Source organism: Octopus bimaculoides, chromosome 28 (assembly GCF_046866305.1).
Source record: "Octopus bimaculoides isolate indiv1 chromosome 28, ASM4686630v1, whole genome shotgun sequence".
Taxonomy (NCBI): Eukaryota; Metazoa; Mollusca; class Cephalopoda; order Octopoda; family Octopodidae; genus Octopus; species Octopus bimaculoides.
The window spans coordinates 21,931,032-21,947,509 of NC_142955.1; the positions used below are offsets into that span (position 1 = coordinate 21,931,032).

General features: G+C 40.0%; 2 protein-coding genes across 7 annotated transcripts in view; one reads left to right on the top strand and one right to left on the bottom strand.

Moving 5' to 3' along the window:
* The window catches only part of LOC106878450 (jouberin), a 34,426-nt gene extending 33,584 nt beyond the window's left edge, over nt 1-842 (bottom strand). For all 4 annotated transcript variants that reach the window (XR_016238862.1, XR_016238861.1, XM_089344677.1 and 1 more), the window contains exon 1: nt 784-842. The gene's annotated coding sequence lies outside the window, so the exon portion shown is untranslated. The remainder of the gene's footprint in view (nt 1-783) is intronic.
* LOC106878456 (uncharacterized) overlaps nt 127-16,478 on the top strand; it is a 20,366-nt gene continuing 4,014 nt past the window's right edge. The window contains exons 1-15 of one of the 3 annotated variants that reach the window (XM_089344679.1): nt 127-255; nt 1,479-1,616; nt 1,784-1,888; nt 2,962-3,223; nt 3,976-4,099; nt 4,649-4,811; nt 5,676-5,787; nt 6,882-6,990; nt 7,554-7,689; nt 9,372-9,458; nt 11,206-11,317; nt 13,038-13,105; nt 14,534-14,705; nt 15,158-15,294; nt 16,073-16,150. In XM_089344679.1, the coding sequence (XP_089200805.1) occupies nt 220-255; nt 1,479-1,616; nt 1,784-1,888; nt 2,962-3,223; nt 3,976-4,099; nt 4,649-4,811; nt 5,676-5,787; nt 6,882-6,990; nt 7,554-7,689; nt 9,372-9,458; nt 11,206-11,317; nt 13,038-13,105; nt 14,534-14,705; nt 15,158-15,294; nt 16,073-16,150 (1,839 nt within the window). In that variant the 5' untranslated portion in view covers nt 127-219. Of the gene's footprint in view, nt 256-588; nt 995-1,478; nt 1,617-1,783; nt 1,889-2,961; nt 3,224-3,975; nt 4,100-4,648; nt 4,812-5,675; nt 5,788-6,881; nt 6,991-7,553; nt 7,690-9,371; nt 9,459-11,205; nt 11,318-13,037; nt 13,106-14,533; nt 14,706-15,157; nt 15,295-16,072; nt 16,151-16,478 lie in introns of those variants that run through there. The other 2 variants (XM_089344680.1, XM_089344678.1) reach the window with 2 other exon arrangements.

Below are 16,478 nucleotides of genomic sequence, written 5' to 3' on the forward strand. Positions count from 1 at the left end.
CATAAAATCATTAAAACATTTTTTATCGTTCATACATGTATATATATAAATATATATATTTTGTATGAAACTATGTTTGTATCATTATATGAAGTTATTATTTTCGTACAGTACCGGAATCAATATCGACCAGGCTTGTGACAGGCAGTGATCCGGATTTCTGAGCTTTCCGGTTTTCTCGAGACAGCTTAAGTATATACTTAAAATCTAAAATAAACTATGAGAAGTAAAGAGCTAAATTGTATTTATAAAGCGGTATCTGTTTGATTTCTATAATTCAACTTAAAATTCTTTAAATGTATCATACTATATCATGTATACGGTTAAATGTTTATAGGATGAAAATTAAACGAAGTACACATGGTTTTATTTAACGTATATTGATACGTATTATATCACACCTAAAGCAGAATATATTTAATGTTTATTAATCCACTCGAAAAAGTATAGAGCAAAACTAATTTTAAAACACTATGCAAATTGACCAATAGCCGGTTTTTTGATAATTTCGGATTTCTGAAAGCCGGATAAAAAATCCGGTACTATATCACTATGCCTTCCGTCATGCTACTTTACATGTCGGTTCCGCAGTGAATGTACATAATCGATCCTCATGCAACAATATTTACGTCTTCCTTCGTTACCAAAAATGAAAAATACAAAACAAAACAAATTGATAAAATTGATATGAAATCGAAAAATGAATAATATATGAAGTATTTTTGAGTAACTTTTATCATGAATACGTATATATATATGTTTACATAAAATTATTGTACGCACCTACACTTTACTTAGGACGGCTGCTATATGTGACATCTGACCCGTTCGCAAGAGGTGTGTTACGCCTCTTAGTGGACCATATATATATATATATATATATATATATATATATAGGGTATCACATTGCCCTTTTAGTTCCGGCAGTGGAAGGCTGGCCACGATGATCTACCTGGAATCATTTGGCAATTTTTTCCCGTCTTTCGAGAAAGAGGTAAATACTTCTCTTTTACTCTTTTACTTGTTTCAGTCATTTGACTGCGGCCATGCTGGAGCACCACCTTTTAGTCGAGCAAATCAACCCCAGGACTTATTCTATGTAAGCCTAGTACTTATTCTATCGGTCTCTTTTGCCGAAGCATTAAGTTACGAGGACATAAACACACCACCATCAGTTGCCAAGCGATGTTAGTGGGGACAAACACAAACACACATATATACATATGCATATATACAAAGTCTTTGATCAGATCCTCAAAAGTAATCTTAGATAACACATCTGCATCTATACTTAGTAGAGATAAAGGCATCCCGAATATTATTTTAGCAAGTTTAAAGTGATTTCTTTTGTGCTGTAAGCTATTTACCATTTCTGTGGTACCCCCCTCCTTCCCTTGATTCCCTAAGCACGTACTTATTTTGCTTAATGGTTAATCCACTGCTGATTGCATTCTTACTCTTTCTTTGTTATATTACAGGAAATTGAAAAGATTTTCAAACAACATCATTATGGAAATGTTGAAAGAATATGGGTCACTCCAGGCCTTTTACTTGCTTCCACTGATGGTGACCAAGTCCTGCATCCAATATGTACTCATTCAGCTGCTTCTTCCTCGGTTTGTAAACTTTTTTCTTCGTTTTCTTTCTTTCCCTGCTTTCTTCATGATTCCTATGCGCTCGCCCCCATTCACACATACACACTCATGTATGTATGTATATGTATATATACACATACACACATAACACCCTCACTGTATATATATTTACATTTTACTATCTTCAGTCCAGTGTCCATTGGTCTCTCCACATTCAAACAGAATCAACAGTCCTTGATGTCTTAATCAATGCTAATCCTTGTAATCCAGCTTTAGCTACCATCATATATGTTGTAAGTATATATTTCCTTTTTCTCTAATTCGGCTCTTTAATACATTCTTCATAAAATAAAAATTACTTCCCTGTGTTGAAATTTACTGTATGTCTTGAATGATATTTTAGCAAGTTTAAAGTGATTTCTTTTGTGCTGTAAGCCATTTACCATTTCTGTGGTACCCCCCTCCTTCCCTTGATTCCCTAAGCACGTACTTATTTTGCTTAATGGTTAATCCACTGCTGATTGCATTCTTACTCTTTCTTTGTTATATAGCCAGAGAAGGGTTATTATCTGTGCTAAAATTACCATTTTACTATAACAGTATCTGCATGGTTTTAACCTATACCTTTCCATGCTTGCATTGTCAAACTTGAGTATGCTGGGGCAGAGATTTTTATGGTTAGAAACCCATCCTGATGCCAATGTCTCCCTGTTTCCTAGTGAAATAATTATCTACCATTCTATTGAAAAGCAAACAGCCAAGACATGTTTATATGGAGAACCAGATACCAAAACTCTCAGACTTTAGATTGAATTGTCAACTTTTATAGCTGTAAGCTAGCTTCTAGAACCTTCAGCCAAACTGTTTGGCAGGAAAACTTGCTGCATTATTTTGAAGTTTGTTATGTCAACTGTAAGTCAGCTGATGCTGATTGGTTGAGCCATATTCATGTCATTAATAACTCTTATGTGACATTTTTCCTTTTATGGAGATATATTAGTTCATGATTCTAGACTTGGGGAAGTCTGAGAGTTATGGGTCAGATTTCAGCTAGGGCCTTGCTACACATCCCTTGCTGACATTCCTGTCTGTTCATTCTGCACTCTGGAAGACCTGTGGAATAATAAAAAGATACCTTAGTTGAAAAACAGGTATGGCTCGCAACAAGGAAAGGGTCTAGTTGTAAAACAAGCCCCATCCAACCCATGCTAGCATGGGAAAAACAAGCATTAAATGAGTGAACAAATCCATGTACAGAAACCTACAATCGTTTTGCTTTGGTCAACATCCCTTCATGGGTTTTGTCTGTAAAAAGAAAAAAATCTCTCAACTGTCATCTCCCTTCTCTCATCTCTCCTATTTTCAGGTTGAAGAGTCTGGCCATGTCCAATGCTGGCAACAGAGCAACACCACCTATGTGTGGAAGATGGTGTACCGACTCCACCTGGCTAACAGTCATGTGGATGTCTTAACGCCATCTGATCCCCTCACCTCATCCGACTTGACCAGCACCCGAGTAACCAGTGCCTGCCTCCTACCTGAACATCATCTGTTGTACTGGTGTGAACAACAACAACGTCAAGGGACCAACAGAAACAGGAACACCATCTACAAACTACAGCTTCCTGGTAATATCAACGTTGGATTTTATTTTTGTCTTACATTTTATCTTTCACTTGTTTCAGTCATTAGACTGTGGCCATGCTAGGTTATTCTTGATTTGGATTATCTTAGCCTTGAGTTATCCCAGTCTGGACTTATCCCTATCTTGGATTACTCTAGTCTTGGTTTACTCTTGGACTTGGATTATTCTGTGTTATCTTGGTCTCATATTATCTCAGCCTTTTATTATACCAGTCTTGGATTATTATTGTAAGAGATTATCTCAGGCTCTAGTTGTTAATCCACTTACTGTGATGGTTATAAAATGGTTTGGATCATTAAGTATTGGGTTGGGATTATTTCAGTCTCACATTATTCTGGTCTTGGGTTATGGGCTTCCAGAATTCTTCAAGAAAATCCATAAACTATAAGAGTTATTCCAACTCCAGAGTTCTTCAAAAAAGTCTACAGATTGTAAATGTTATTCTGTCCTCAGTTATTCCATCCCCAAAATTCCAGATGTTATAACTGCTATTCCAGCCCCAGATTCTTCATAAATTCCATAAGCTGTAAGAGTTATTTCAACCCCAGAATTCTTCAAAAAGACCCTAACCTGTAAATGTTATTCCAGCCTCCAGTTATTCCATTTCCAGAATTCTTCAAAAAGACCCTAACCTGTAACTGTTATGCCAACCTCCCATTGTTCCAGTCTCAGAATTCTTCAAAAAGTTCTTAAGCCATAACTGAATTCTTCCTTTCTACCATACTGTCATTCCAGGTAGCACCATTGAAGATAGCAGTTCCCAGAAGATGCCAATAGAGAGACAAACCATTCTGCAGAACTGTCCGCCCTGTTCCTTGTATAGCCTCAGCTGCAGTATTCTTATCATCCCTGACGAAATGTAAGCCTATTAAAAACATTTCAAATGAAATGAGGGGATCTTCATGTTTTACTTGTTCCATTAAAGTGGTTGGCATTAGGAAGTGCATCAAGCTTTCTAAATTTGGGTACTAATGGGTTAATATTTGGTATACTCTGCTGGGGTCATCTTTGCCGTTCATCCATTCAGGGTTGATAAAACAAGTACCAGTTGAACACTGGGGTCAATATAATTGACTTTACCACTTCCCGCCGAAATTTCTGGCCTTGTGCCAAAATTTGAAACCAATATTTGATACATAAATATAAACTAACATTTGTTTTTTATATGTGTTGAAATGTGTATTGTAAGATACAAATAAGATGATAATTTATTTTGGAAAGCAGAAACGCCACTTTGTAAGGGTAATTTTCACAATATTTCTGCCGTTCTAAGAGCATTTCTGCATTCAAAAGTAAATTATTGTCTTATTTGTATCTTACAACATTTGGTATATTTCATTTGTTATTTATTTGTTTATTATACATTCCGTTTATTAATTCCCATTTTTTGCTTCCTTTCAAATTCCAGGATGAAATCTGGGGTACCTCTAGGAATAGTGTTCACTCCAATGCAGTCCTCTTGTGTCCTGTACTTTGGTAAAACAGCAGTGCACCATCAGATCTCAATGAAGTCAGGAGAACCGCTTAATTTCAAAGCCATCTTACTTCAGTACCAAGACATAGTGAAAAAGGTAAAGTAATTGTTGTACTTTTCATGAAATTGGTAGAGCTTCGGGCAAAGTTCATTGTCGTAATTATCTTTTATAGCTTAGTTCTTTCAGCCATAGGATTGACCATGTTGGAGCACCACTTCAAAGGGTTTGGTTGTACAAAATAACCCCAGTACTCATTTTCTATAGCTGGGGTTTATTCTAGCAATCACTTTTTGCTGAACTGCTAAGTTACAGGGATGTAAACAAACCACATGGTTCCGGGTTCAGTCCCACTGCGTGGCACCTTGGGCAAGTGTCTTCTACTATAGCCTCGGGCCGACCAAAGCCTTGTGAGTGGATTTGGTAGACGGAAACTGAAAGAAGCCTGTCGTATATATGTATATATATATATGTGTGTGTGTGTGTGTGTATATATGTTTGTGTCTCTATTTATGTCCCCCCAACATCGCTTGACAACCGATGCTGGTGTCCCCATAACTTAGCGGTTTGGCAAAAGAGACCGATAGAATAAGTACTAGGCATCCAAAGAATAAGTCCAGTCCCGGGGTCGATTTGCTCGACTAATGGTGGTGCTCCAGCATGGCCGCAGTCAAATGACTGAAATAAGTAAAAGAGTAAAGAGAGTCCATGATGGATTAGATAATTTAGTTCTAGACTGTTTGTGTCTGAAAGAAAGAGAGAGAATGGGCACAACTAGAACACTATTGATCATAGGTCTTGTGGGTTTATAATGACCTAGGGCTAAATAATGAGAAAAGAAAAATTAGTGAATTTCGTTCTAGACTTATGTTTGAATGAAAAAGCAAGAATAGGTACAAACATAACATAATCATTGTATTTTTCTTTCTTGCTTTTTTTTTGTTTTTTTGTTTTTCATCTCAGACTTTTGACCAGTTTGCACCAATTCTGGGCAGTGTGTTCCAACATGTAAAGCAGGAATTTATAATCATACTTCAAAGTGGACAAATTTTTATTTGGCGCGAAACTGTTCTAGGTGAGTGTTTATTGCCAGTTTCAGTGGAGGCGCAATGGCCCAGTGGTTAGGGCAGCGGACTTGCGGTCATAGGATCACGGTTTCGATTCCCAGACCGGGCGTTGTGAGTGTTTACTGAGCGAAAACACCTAAGAGCTCCATGAGGCTCCGGCAGGGGATGGTGGTGAACCCTGCTGTACTCTTTCACCACAACTTTCTCTCACTCTTTCTTCCTGTTTCTGTTGTGCCTGTAATTCAAAGGGGCCAGCCTTGTCACACTGTGTCACGCTGAATATCCCCGAGAACTACGTTAAGGGTACACGTGTGTGTGGAGTGCTCAGCCACTTGCACGTTAATTTCATGAGCAGGCTGTTCCGTTGATCGGATCAACTGGAACCCTCAACGTCGTAAGCGACAGAGTGCCAACAATTGTCAGTTCCTAGAACCACAATCAGCCCCCTCACCCCAACCCTTTACAGTGTGAGCACAATAGCACAATATTTTGAAAATAGCAGCCAAATCTTCCTCAAATTATGTTCTACTGTCTTATGCATGATTTAAACTACTTCTGGTAGTGGGGCTCTGGTTTTGGAGATCCAAGGTTTTCAGGATTGTGGAACCACCTCTTAATCACTATAGTTTCCAGGTCTACTCTGACCTGGAGTAGAAGCACCTGTTAGGTCCCAGTTAAGGGTTAACTAGCATATGTGATGACATTCCATTTGAGTGTGGGAACAAAGAAATACCCTTGGTTGGTGTCAGGGCGCACAGTGAAACCTCTGGGTGAGAGAGGTCCCTAACTGTTGTTACAGCATCCTTCTAAGGGAAGGACACTTTGATGTAAAGCCAGCAGTTTCATGTGATTACTGATCATCTCCCTTCAGCCTTTCATTTGGGATTAATTACTGAGGCCCCGACGAGTGTCTATCACTCTAATCCAGTGACATACAGATGTGTCTTTATAGTGACCTTATATGTCATTCCATCTACTAAAAGTCCTATGGTGTAGAAGAGTGGTGACGTATGAAGACATAACCATTTGGAAGTGTGCAGTAAGTATAACTTTCGTCTGTTGCCTATGCTTCGAGTGTTTATCTTTGCATTGATATTTTCAGAAAATGAAGTTATTTCCAAAGAACTTTCCAGTTTTTGTGATGTTTCTTCTGACACAAAATGGACAGTTTCACAGGATTGGTTATTTGCTACAAACACACAAGAAACAAAGTAAGTGGCCCCTGCGTTTCCTCCTTGTTCCTAAATTTTTGTAACAGCACAGGTGTAGCTGTATAGTTAAGTAGCTTGCTTTTCAGCCCTGTAGTTTTGAGTTCAATTACTCTGTGCAGTACATTGGGCAAGTGTCTTCTAGTATAGCCCCTGGCTGACCAAAGCCTTACGAGTGGATTTGGTAGACAGAAACTGAGGGAAACCCATCGTGTGTGTGTGTGTGTGTGTATCTCTTATCTTTTACTTGTTGCAGTCATTAGACTGCAAACATGCCGGTGCATGATTGCTCCAGCATGGCCACAGTCCAATGACTGAAACAAGTTAAAAGGTATAAGGGAATTAGTGACTCATTTGACATGTGGTCAAGATAAGACATGTTAACTGCTTTGTACAGAGGTTGAGTGTATGTACCATCTGCTGATATTTGTTGGGCTACTGTTAGGGACCTGCAATGAGAGACATAGAACAAAACAGATTCTACTGCACCACTACCACCAATACCAACACCACCATCATAGCTACTGTCACCACCTAAAAAGAACCCTGTTTTCTCTTATTTCAAGGGTCTGGAATTTGACCAATGGAGAATGCCTACAGAGAATTACACACACAAATGAGCAGGCAATGGGTGTGTTCATGGTGATGAAGACTCTACAGGTTTCTGGTCTGTTCACTAACGAAGCTATTTACCTGTTGCAGGTAAGTCTAACACCTATTTTGTGCTTCACATATCTTATAAAATTTTGTCTTGCATGACTGTGGTTCCACTACTTGAATACTATTGACTGGTGTTTTATGTGTACTACAACAGTGGGTTGACCTTTCTTTGCTGTTGTTTCTGCCAAATCCCTGCATTTTCAGTTTTGTTATTCTTCTGCTTCCTGTACAAGCCCTGAGAGAAATCCTTCCCCTCCTGGTTCTTGTTGGGCTTGAATTATTATCAATGTTTCTTTAACTTTTTTTTTGTTTTTTTTTTGCTAGGTAGGTGTGTTGCCCCTTTCTAAAGCCATTTTTGCATCTGGGAAGTGATGATCCACATAAGTCTGGCTTCTATCCTTTCACCTTCCCAGCATGGGGGACCCTAACAGTAGCTTGTGCTCTGTAGGTAGGGCTCTCAGGGTTACTGAAGCACACAGGCCACCTCATTGCAACAAGGGGTGGACCTTGTGGTGACCAACTGACCATTGCAAGCATGAAAAAAAAAAAAAACCCATCATCATCATTGTTTAACGTCCGCTTTCCATGCTGGCACAAGTCAGATGGTTTGACTGAGGACTGGCGAGCTGGGAGGCTGCCCCAGGCTCCAATCTGATCTGGCAAATTTTCTACAGCTGGATTCCCTTCCTAACACCAACCACTCCGAGAGTGTAGTGGGTGCTGTTTACATGCCACCAGCATGGGGGCCAGTCAGGTGGCACTGGCATCAGCTATGCTCAAATAGTGCTTTTCACATGCCACCAGCATGGGGGCCAGTCAGGTGGCACTGGCATCAGCTATGCTCAAATAGTGCTTTTCACATGCCACCAGCATGGGGGCCAGTCAGGTGGCACTGGCATCAGCTATGCTCAAATAGTGCTTTTCACATGCCACCAGCATGGGGGCCAGTCAGGTGGCACTGGCATCAGCTATGCTCAAATAGTGCTTTTCACATGCCACCAGCATGGGGGCCAGTCAGGTGGCACTGGCATCAACCATGCTCAAATGGTGCCTTTTTATGTGCCAGCATGGGTACCAGTCAGGCAGTACTGTCATTGGCCACAACAGTTTCACTTGACGCTGTAGGTCTTCTCAAACATAGCATATTGCTTGAAGATTGAAGGGAAATCTTAAATGGCCCAGTTATGTGACACTGGCGTAGGCCATGGCTACAATCTCACTTGGCTTGTCAGGTCTTCTCAAGCACAGCGCATCTCCAAAGGTCTTGGTCACTTTGAAATGAAGAGGAGGATGATAACGATGATGAATTAGTCTTCATCCAGTCATCATTATCACTGCTGTTGTAAGGGCACTGAGCTGGCAGAATCGTTAGCACACTGGGCAAAGGCAAAATGCTTAGTGACATACTGTCTGTCTCAATGTTCTGAGTTCAAATTCCACTGAGGCTGACTTTGCCTTTCATCCTTTTGGGGTCAATAAAATGATTACCAGTTGAGTACTGGGGTCAATGTAATCGACTTACCCTCAACCTTGAACTTGCTGGCCTTTTGCCAAAATTTTAAACCATTGTTACTGTTATTGTTGCTGTTGTTGTTGTCAACATTATTATTGTCCATTAAAATATAACCCTGTTGTCTCTCCTCCCTTCTCCACCATACTACATCTCCCCACCATAGTTGCACTTATTGACCCACGAAACACTGTCGTTTCATCCTATATTCCAGCAAGAGCCACCCCCAGTCAACACTGGATGCCTACCCACCAACAACCATTATCGCTCGGAAGCATTGAATGTAGCCCTGCTGGACCAAGTAAGTACAATTCATTCTCTGTCTGTTCGTCTCCCTAACGTAGCGTGGCTGTATTTTTATATTATTTAGTCTATATAGAAACCTATATGTTATACTGTCCAATAATGACTATATAATTGGATCTATCTAGAGGACTGTGTGGCGGCGTGTAGCTTAGTGGTTAAGGTGTTGGACTCGTGATCATTAGGTTGTAGTTTCAATTCCTGGACTGGGCAACACATTGTTTTCTTGAACAAAACACTTCATTTCACATTGCTCCAGTCCACTCAGCTGGCAAAAGTGAGTCATCCTGTGACAGACTGGTGTCCCATCCAGATGGGTAATATATACGCCATGGAGACTGAGTAACTGGCCCTATGAGACTATATGACTTGGGAAGGAATGAAAAAAGGGCTGTATGTTGTAGGATATATAGAACATATCCATCAATCCATTCACTCAAAACCAGGACCTTTGGATGTTGTTATACACCACTAGTCACAATGCGCTTCCTTTGATTGTTGTAACTTTCGAATGATGTCACCCCACCAGCTAGGCTGGCTGACCAACGTTCCCTAGGAAAGGAACGCCAGTCTGTTACAGGGTTCTCCATTTGCAGCTAACTGAACTGGAGCAATGTGAACTGAAGTGTCTTGCTCAAGAACATGATGCCCTGCTGGTCTGAGAATTGAAACCACGATCTTGTGATCATGAATGTAATACTCTAACCACTGGCCTCCATATATATATGAGAGTATCTTATAGTGTATATAGCAGACTCTGTAATATAGTGTACATAGAAACCTATGTACATACATATATATGTGTATATATGCACAAATATACATGTATGTGTATGTGTGTGTACACATATATTGTTGTGTCTGGGGAGAGTCAACACACAAACTCACATAAAGAATCTTGCAAACCAAACCCAAAAATGAAATATATATATATATATATATATATATATATATATATATATATATATATATACATATATACACATACAGACAGACACACACACACATATATATATATATACATACACATACAGACAGATAGACAGGCATATATATATATATATATATATATATATATATATATATATATACACAATTCAATGAAAAATAAAATATTGCAATACAAATTTATTACTTTATTTTACTGGAAAGTAAAACATTTGTATTGCAGTAATTTTTCATTGAAAACGTTTTCACTGTTCTCGTTCTGTCAACGACTAAGCATTCAGGCGAGTGTACTGGGTCTGAGCGTACTGGGTCGTTCGCTGGCCAGGCCCGTCTCCGTTTCGTCTGTCTGTAGACCACAGGTATTTATAATAAACGCGGCAGCTAGAAGGACAGACATACTGCAGCAGAGTTTATACCTAAATAGGTCGGCTGAGGTTGTAGGTCGAAGGGAGATGATCAATCACTTTTTGACAGGACAAAGAAAACCTGTTTTCGCGACTGTTGATCGTGGTGGTTTGGACGACCGATTCTTAGATTCGGTTTCAAATCTAGGCTTGGAGAAAGAAGTGTTAATTTTTACATATATGTATATATGTATTGGTATATGTATATATGTATGTGTGTGTGTGCGTGTGCATGCATATATAAAAGACAGTATATTATAGTGTATATAGAACATGTTACATATATGTTTCAAGCTTTAGATTATAATTTTTGATCCAGTTTCCTACAAATTAATTATTTTTGTTTTATAATTTATTTAAAATCACACTCAAAGAGTTTGTAATTAATTGCAGGAAAAATTCCAGACAGAAAGTCTTTCAGCTCAGCGTAAGCTGAAAGAACTTGAGAAGAATTGGTCTCAGTTTAAACACCAGAGGGCGCCTACGGACTATACCAGGCTTACAGGTTCGAGGCTATCATCTTTTATCTTTCTTCAATCATAAGATTGTGGCCATGCTGGGGCACCACCTATTAATCAACCCTAGTGTTTATATTTTTTAAACGCTTGGTATTTATTCTATTGGTAACTTTTGGTGAACCACTAAGTTACAGGGACCTAGACATACTACCAATTGTCAAGCAGTGATGGAGAAAAACACAAAGACATGCACACACACACACACACACACACACACACACACATATATATATATATATCAGGGTGAAAAACTAGAGGTAGTCGATAGCTTCCGCTATCTGGGCGACCAAGTTAGTAGTGGGGGTGGGTGCGCTGAAAGTGTAGCTGCTAGAATAAGAATAGCCTGGGCAAAGTTTAGAGAGCTCTTACCCCTGCTGGCGACAAAGGGACTCTCACTCAGAGTAAAAGGCAGACTGTATGACGCATGCGTACGAACAACCATGCTACATGGCAGTGAAACATGGGCTGTAACTGCTGAGGACATACGTAAGCTCGCAAGGAATGAAGCCAGTATGCTCCGTTGGATGTGTAATGTCAATGTGAATACCCGTCAGAGTGTAAGTATCTTGAGAGAAAAGCTGAACATTAGAAGCATCAGTTGTGGCGTGCAAGAGAGACGATTGCGCTGGTATGGACATGTGGTGAGAATGGAGGAGGATAGCTGCGTGAAAAAGTGCCACACCCTAACAGTTGAGGGAACCCGTGGAAGAGGTAGGCCCAGGAAGACCTGGGCTGAGGTGGTGAGGCAAGACCTTCGTACATTGGGCCTCACCGAGGCGATGACTACGGACCGATACCTTTGGAAATGGGCTGTGCGTGAGAAGACCCGGCAAGCCAAGTAAGATCGTTGCCAGTGCCCCTGGACTGGTTCTTGTGCGGGTGGCACATGAGATGCACCATTTTGAGCGTGGCCGTTGCCAGTACCGCCTGACTGGCTCCTGTAGGATTTTCGAGCGAGATCGTTGCCAGTGCCCCTGGACTGGCTTGTGCGGGTGGCACATAAAAGACACCATTTCGAGCGTGGCCGTTTTCGTGCGGGTGACACGTAAAAGCACCCACTACACTCTCTGAGTGGTTGGCGTTAGGAAGGGCATCCAGCTGTAGAAACTCTGCCAAATCAGACTGGAGCCTGGTGTTGCCATCCGGTTTCACCAGTCCTCAGTCAAATCGTCCAACCCATGCTAGCATGGAAAGCGGACGTTAAACGATGATGATGATGATGATATATATATATATATGTATGTATATAGAATGGGATTCTTTCAGTTTCTGCTTATCAAATCCACTCACAAGGCTTTATTTGGTCCAAAGCTATAGTAGAAAACACTTGCTCAAGATATTCTCCTAGTTCGTGAATGCTGCCATAATCCTTGCTTTTGGTTCATCTTTGGTGTTAGAGGAGTTTTGTTGTAAAGAAAGAAAGAAACGGAAAGAGAGGGAAAGAGAAAGAAAAGTCAGGGAGAGAGAGAGAGACAAAAAATAAGGGAGAGAGAGAGAAAGTTAGAATGAGAGAGTGTGTCAGAGAGAGAGAGAGAAGGATAGGCTGAGAGAGAGAGGTGGGGGCTGAGCTGGGTGAGAAGAGTTATAAGGACAGAGGGAAGTACCCACCACCAAACTTAACCCCCCCCCCCTACTTATCCAAATTGTTTCCCATTGCATGAAACATTTTGTAATTTCCTGTCCCAATTTCCAATTTTCCATTGTTAGATCCGTTCTTGGAGAGTTACTGGCTTCTGGAAGATTTTTGGCAGAATGCCATTCTGTCTGAGGAAAAGGTAAACTTTATTCTCTTCATGGAATCCTTTTTTTTCTTTTTCTTTTTTTTTTTTTTGTTTGTTTGTTAGGCTTATTTCTACAGATATTCCCTAGAAATTATAGCCAACATTGACCTTTTGCTACCATGTTTTGTATCAAGATGTCAGATGTAAACAACCAATGAAACAGAAGACAAAAATAGGCAATGGGTATATACGCCATATTTCAGGGATTTTTTCCCCCTTCAATTTTTTTTATCCTTCTCTCTTTTTTAAGTTTTTTTTTTTTTGGTTTTTATTGTGTATGTTTCACCAATTTCGATATCTTTACTGTTATATTATTCTTCACCAGCTGCTTGAATTGTGATTTCTTATTTCTTTGTTGCCCACAAGGGGCTAAACATAGAGGGGACAAACAAGGACAGACAAAGGGACTAAGTCGATTACATCGACCCCCGTACACAACTGGTACTTAATTTATCGACCCCCGAAAGGATGAAAGGCAAAGTCAACCTCGGCGGAATTTGAACTCAGAAAGTAATGGCAGACGAAATACCGCTAAGCATTTCGCCCGGCATGCTAACGTTTCTGCCAGCTCGCTGCCCTTAATTTAATTGTGATTTCTGCAGTCAGGAAGGACGGGGGTCTTGGTCTTCTTGCTTTCTTTTCCTTCTTCTCATTGCGCTTTTCGGGGGGAAGGGATGAGTCGATTACATTGACCCCAGTGTTCAACTGGTACTTATGTTACTGAAAGGTAAAATTGACCTCCATGGAATTTGAACTCAGAACGTAGCAGTAAAGGAAATGTTGCTAAGTCTTTTGCCCAGCATGCTAATGATTCTGCCAGCTCACCACCTTAATAACAACAACAGCAACAATAAAAATACAGTTCTTAACCACTACGCCATATGCCCGTGGGCATATGGCGTAGTGGTTAAGAGCGCGGGCTACTAACCCCAAGATTCCGAGTTCGATTCCAAGCAGTGACCTGAATAATAATAATAATAATAATAATAATAATAAAAACAATAATAATAATAATAACAACATTGAAGAAGACCTTAGGAATGAGAACCCAGGTTGAAATTTCCCCAGGACACCTGACGAAGGCTGGAGGGTATATCAGCCGAAACGTTGTGTTAACAACAAACAAGATGAGGACAAATATCCGTCTAATGTAAATAATGAACAATAAAAATATTATTATTATTATTATTATTATTCATTTGACTAAAATTTCTTCAAAGTGATGCCCTAGCATGACCTACGTCTAGTGGCAGAAACAAATAAAAGGCAAAAACTTTAACAAGTCCTTGTTTATGTAGGCCCTTCATTTATATGACAGGTGAGAGTAACATTAATACACACATATACACTCACCTGTATATATATATATGTGTTACCTGCACTTGATTTTATAAGTTTGTGGAACTTACCTTTTCCTTCCAGGTTATAAATCCGTTTCCTTTCAATGGATCTCTGGAAGAGATTATCCGCCAGCTGTTGAACCCTTCCAGCAACCTGCCCCCTGAAACTAGACAGGTCCAGCTGATGATCTTGGCTAACCAATACCCCGCCCTTATCTTGACCACCTTCAAGACATTCCTTGACTTTAATTCAGGTAGGTGTTCATACTGAAAATATTTTTGTTGTTTTATGTTTATTATTATTATTATTATTATTATTATTATTATTATTATTATTATTATTACTACTATTATTATTGTGGAGGCGCAATGGCCCAGTGGTTAGGGCAGTGGACTCGCGGTCGGAGGATCACGGTTTCAATTCCCAGACCGGGCGTTGTGTGTGGACAAAATGCTTAGTAACATTTCATGTCTTTATGTTTGAAGTTCAAATTGCCCTTCATCCTTTTGAGGTCCTTAAAATAAGTACCAGAACCTACCTTCCTACAGTGTCATTTTAAAAATTAAAAATTGCATCATTGAAACCTCAAAAGTACGACATAAAGTCTGATTCATTCAAAACAATGTGAATAAATAAGTATAACATTTGACCAAATCCGAATGTTGAAGGGTTAATTTTTTAATTGTTTTTTTATTTTATTTAAAGATGTCTGTGAGAAGAATCTTCCAGTTTGGCAATTTGTCCTTAGCCTTGACAACAATGATCTCAACAGGACAAACATGAACAGCCAGGTCTTTGAGATTATCTGCCAAGTGATTTTCAAGGAAGAACCACAGAATTTGGTGAGTTTAACAAAATGCCTACATGCACGCATGCACACACTCACCCATATACGTGGGGACACACGCCCATACACACACACCCATACATACACTCACCCATATACATGGACACACACGCCCATAGAAAAACGCCCATACACACACACCCATACACACACTCACCCATATGTACACCCATCTATGCACACACACACACATGCTCACACATTGTGGTGGTTGATCTCCATCATCCAATGGTGAGAAATCAATTGTTCAATCAACTGAAATGACTGTTTATATATGTGTATATATATATATATAGGCGTGGGAGTGGCTGTGTGGTAAGTAGCTTGCTTACCAACCACATGGTTCTGGGTTCAGTTCCACTGCGTGGCACCTTGGGCAAGTGTCTTCTACTATATATACTGGAGTAAACACATAAATGTGAAACAAGATGGAAAAAAGAGTACTCAAATACCAGAGGCAGAGGAAGATATTGAACATATTCCCCTCTCAAATTCATACACTTATTGCAGTAGTTCTTCAAAGTTTTTCTAAGCCCTGTAAAAGAACTTGGAAGGTTCGGCCTCCAACTAGGCCCTTCACGATACCCTTAAATTGAGGAACTCTTCAGCACACCCTCATATATTCAGTACCTATGCTAGCATGGAAGGTGGACATTAAACGATGATGATGATGATGATGATGATGAACACTCTTGTGGGCCATTGTCGCCACTCAGCCATATTCTTGCTATTAGAGTCGTTGCTTAATGTCTCACATTTTTTATTGTTTCCAGGTTCCTTTCGTGATGAAAGCACAACAAGCTTACGAACTAAACATTGGTGTAGCAGCCTTCACTCGGGAACGACACACAGTAGGTTTGATACCAGTCGTTATCAAGGGGTCGTTTTGAAGGGGGTTTTTCTGTTTTGTTTTCCTTTTATCCAAAGGTCCAGTGGGGTGGGGGGATGAAGGAATGCCCTTCATCTTAACCATATTTTCAAGAATGGTTACTGTAGTGGTAGTGGTGGTAGTAGTAGTAGTAGACATAGGTGGAGGAGGTAGAATGGGTGGTGGCTTTATTAGTGGTGGTGGCAGTGGTAATAGTAGTAGTAGTGGTGAGTGGTGAGATGGTGTTGGTGGTGGTAGAGGTGGCGATGGTGACTGTAGTGATGGTGAAGGTGGTAGCGCAGGTCAGGTGA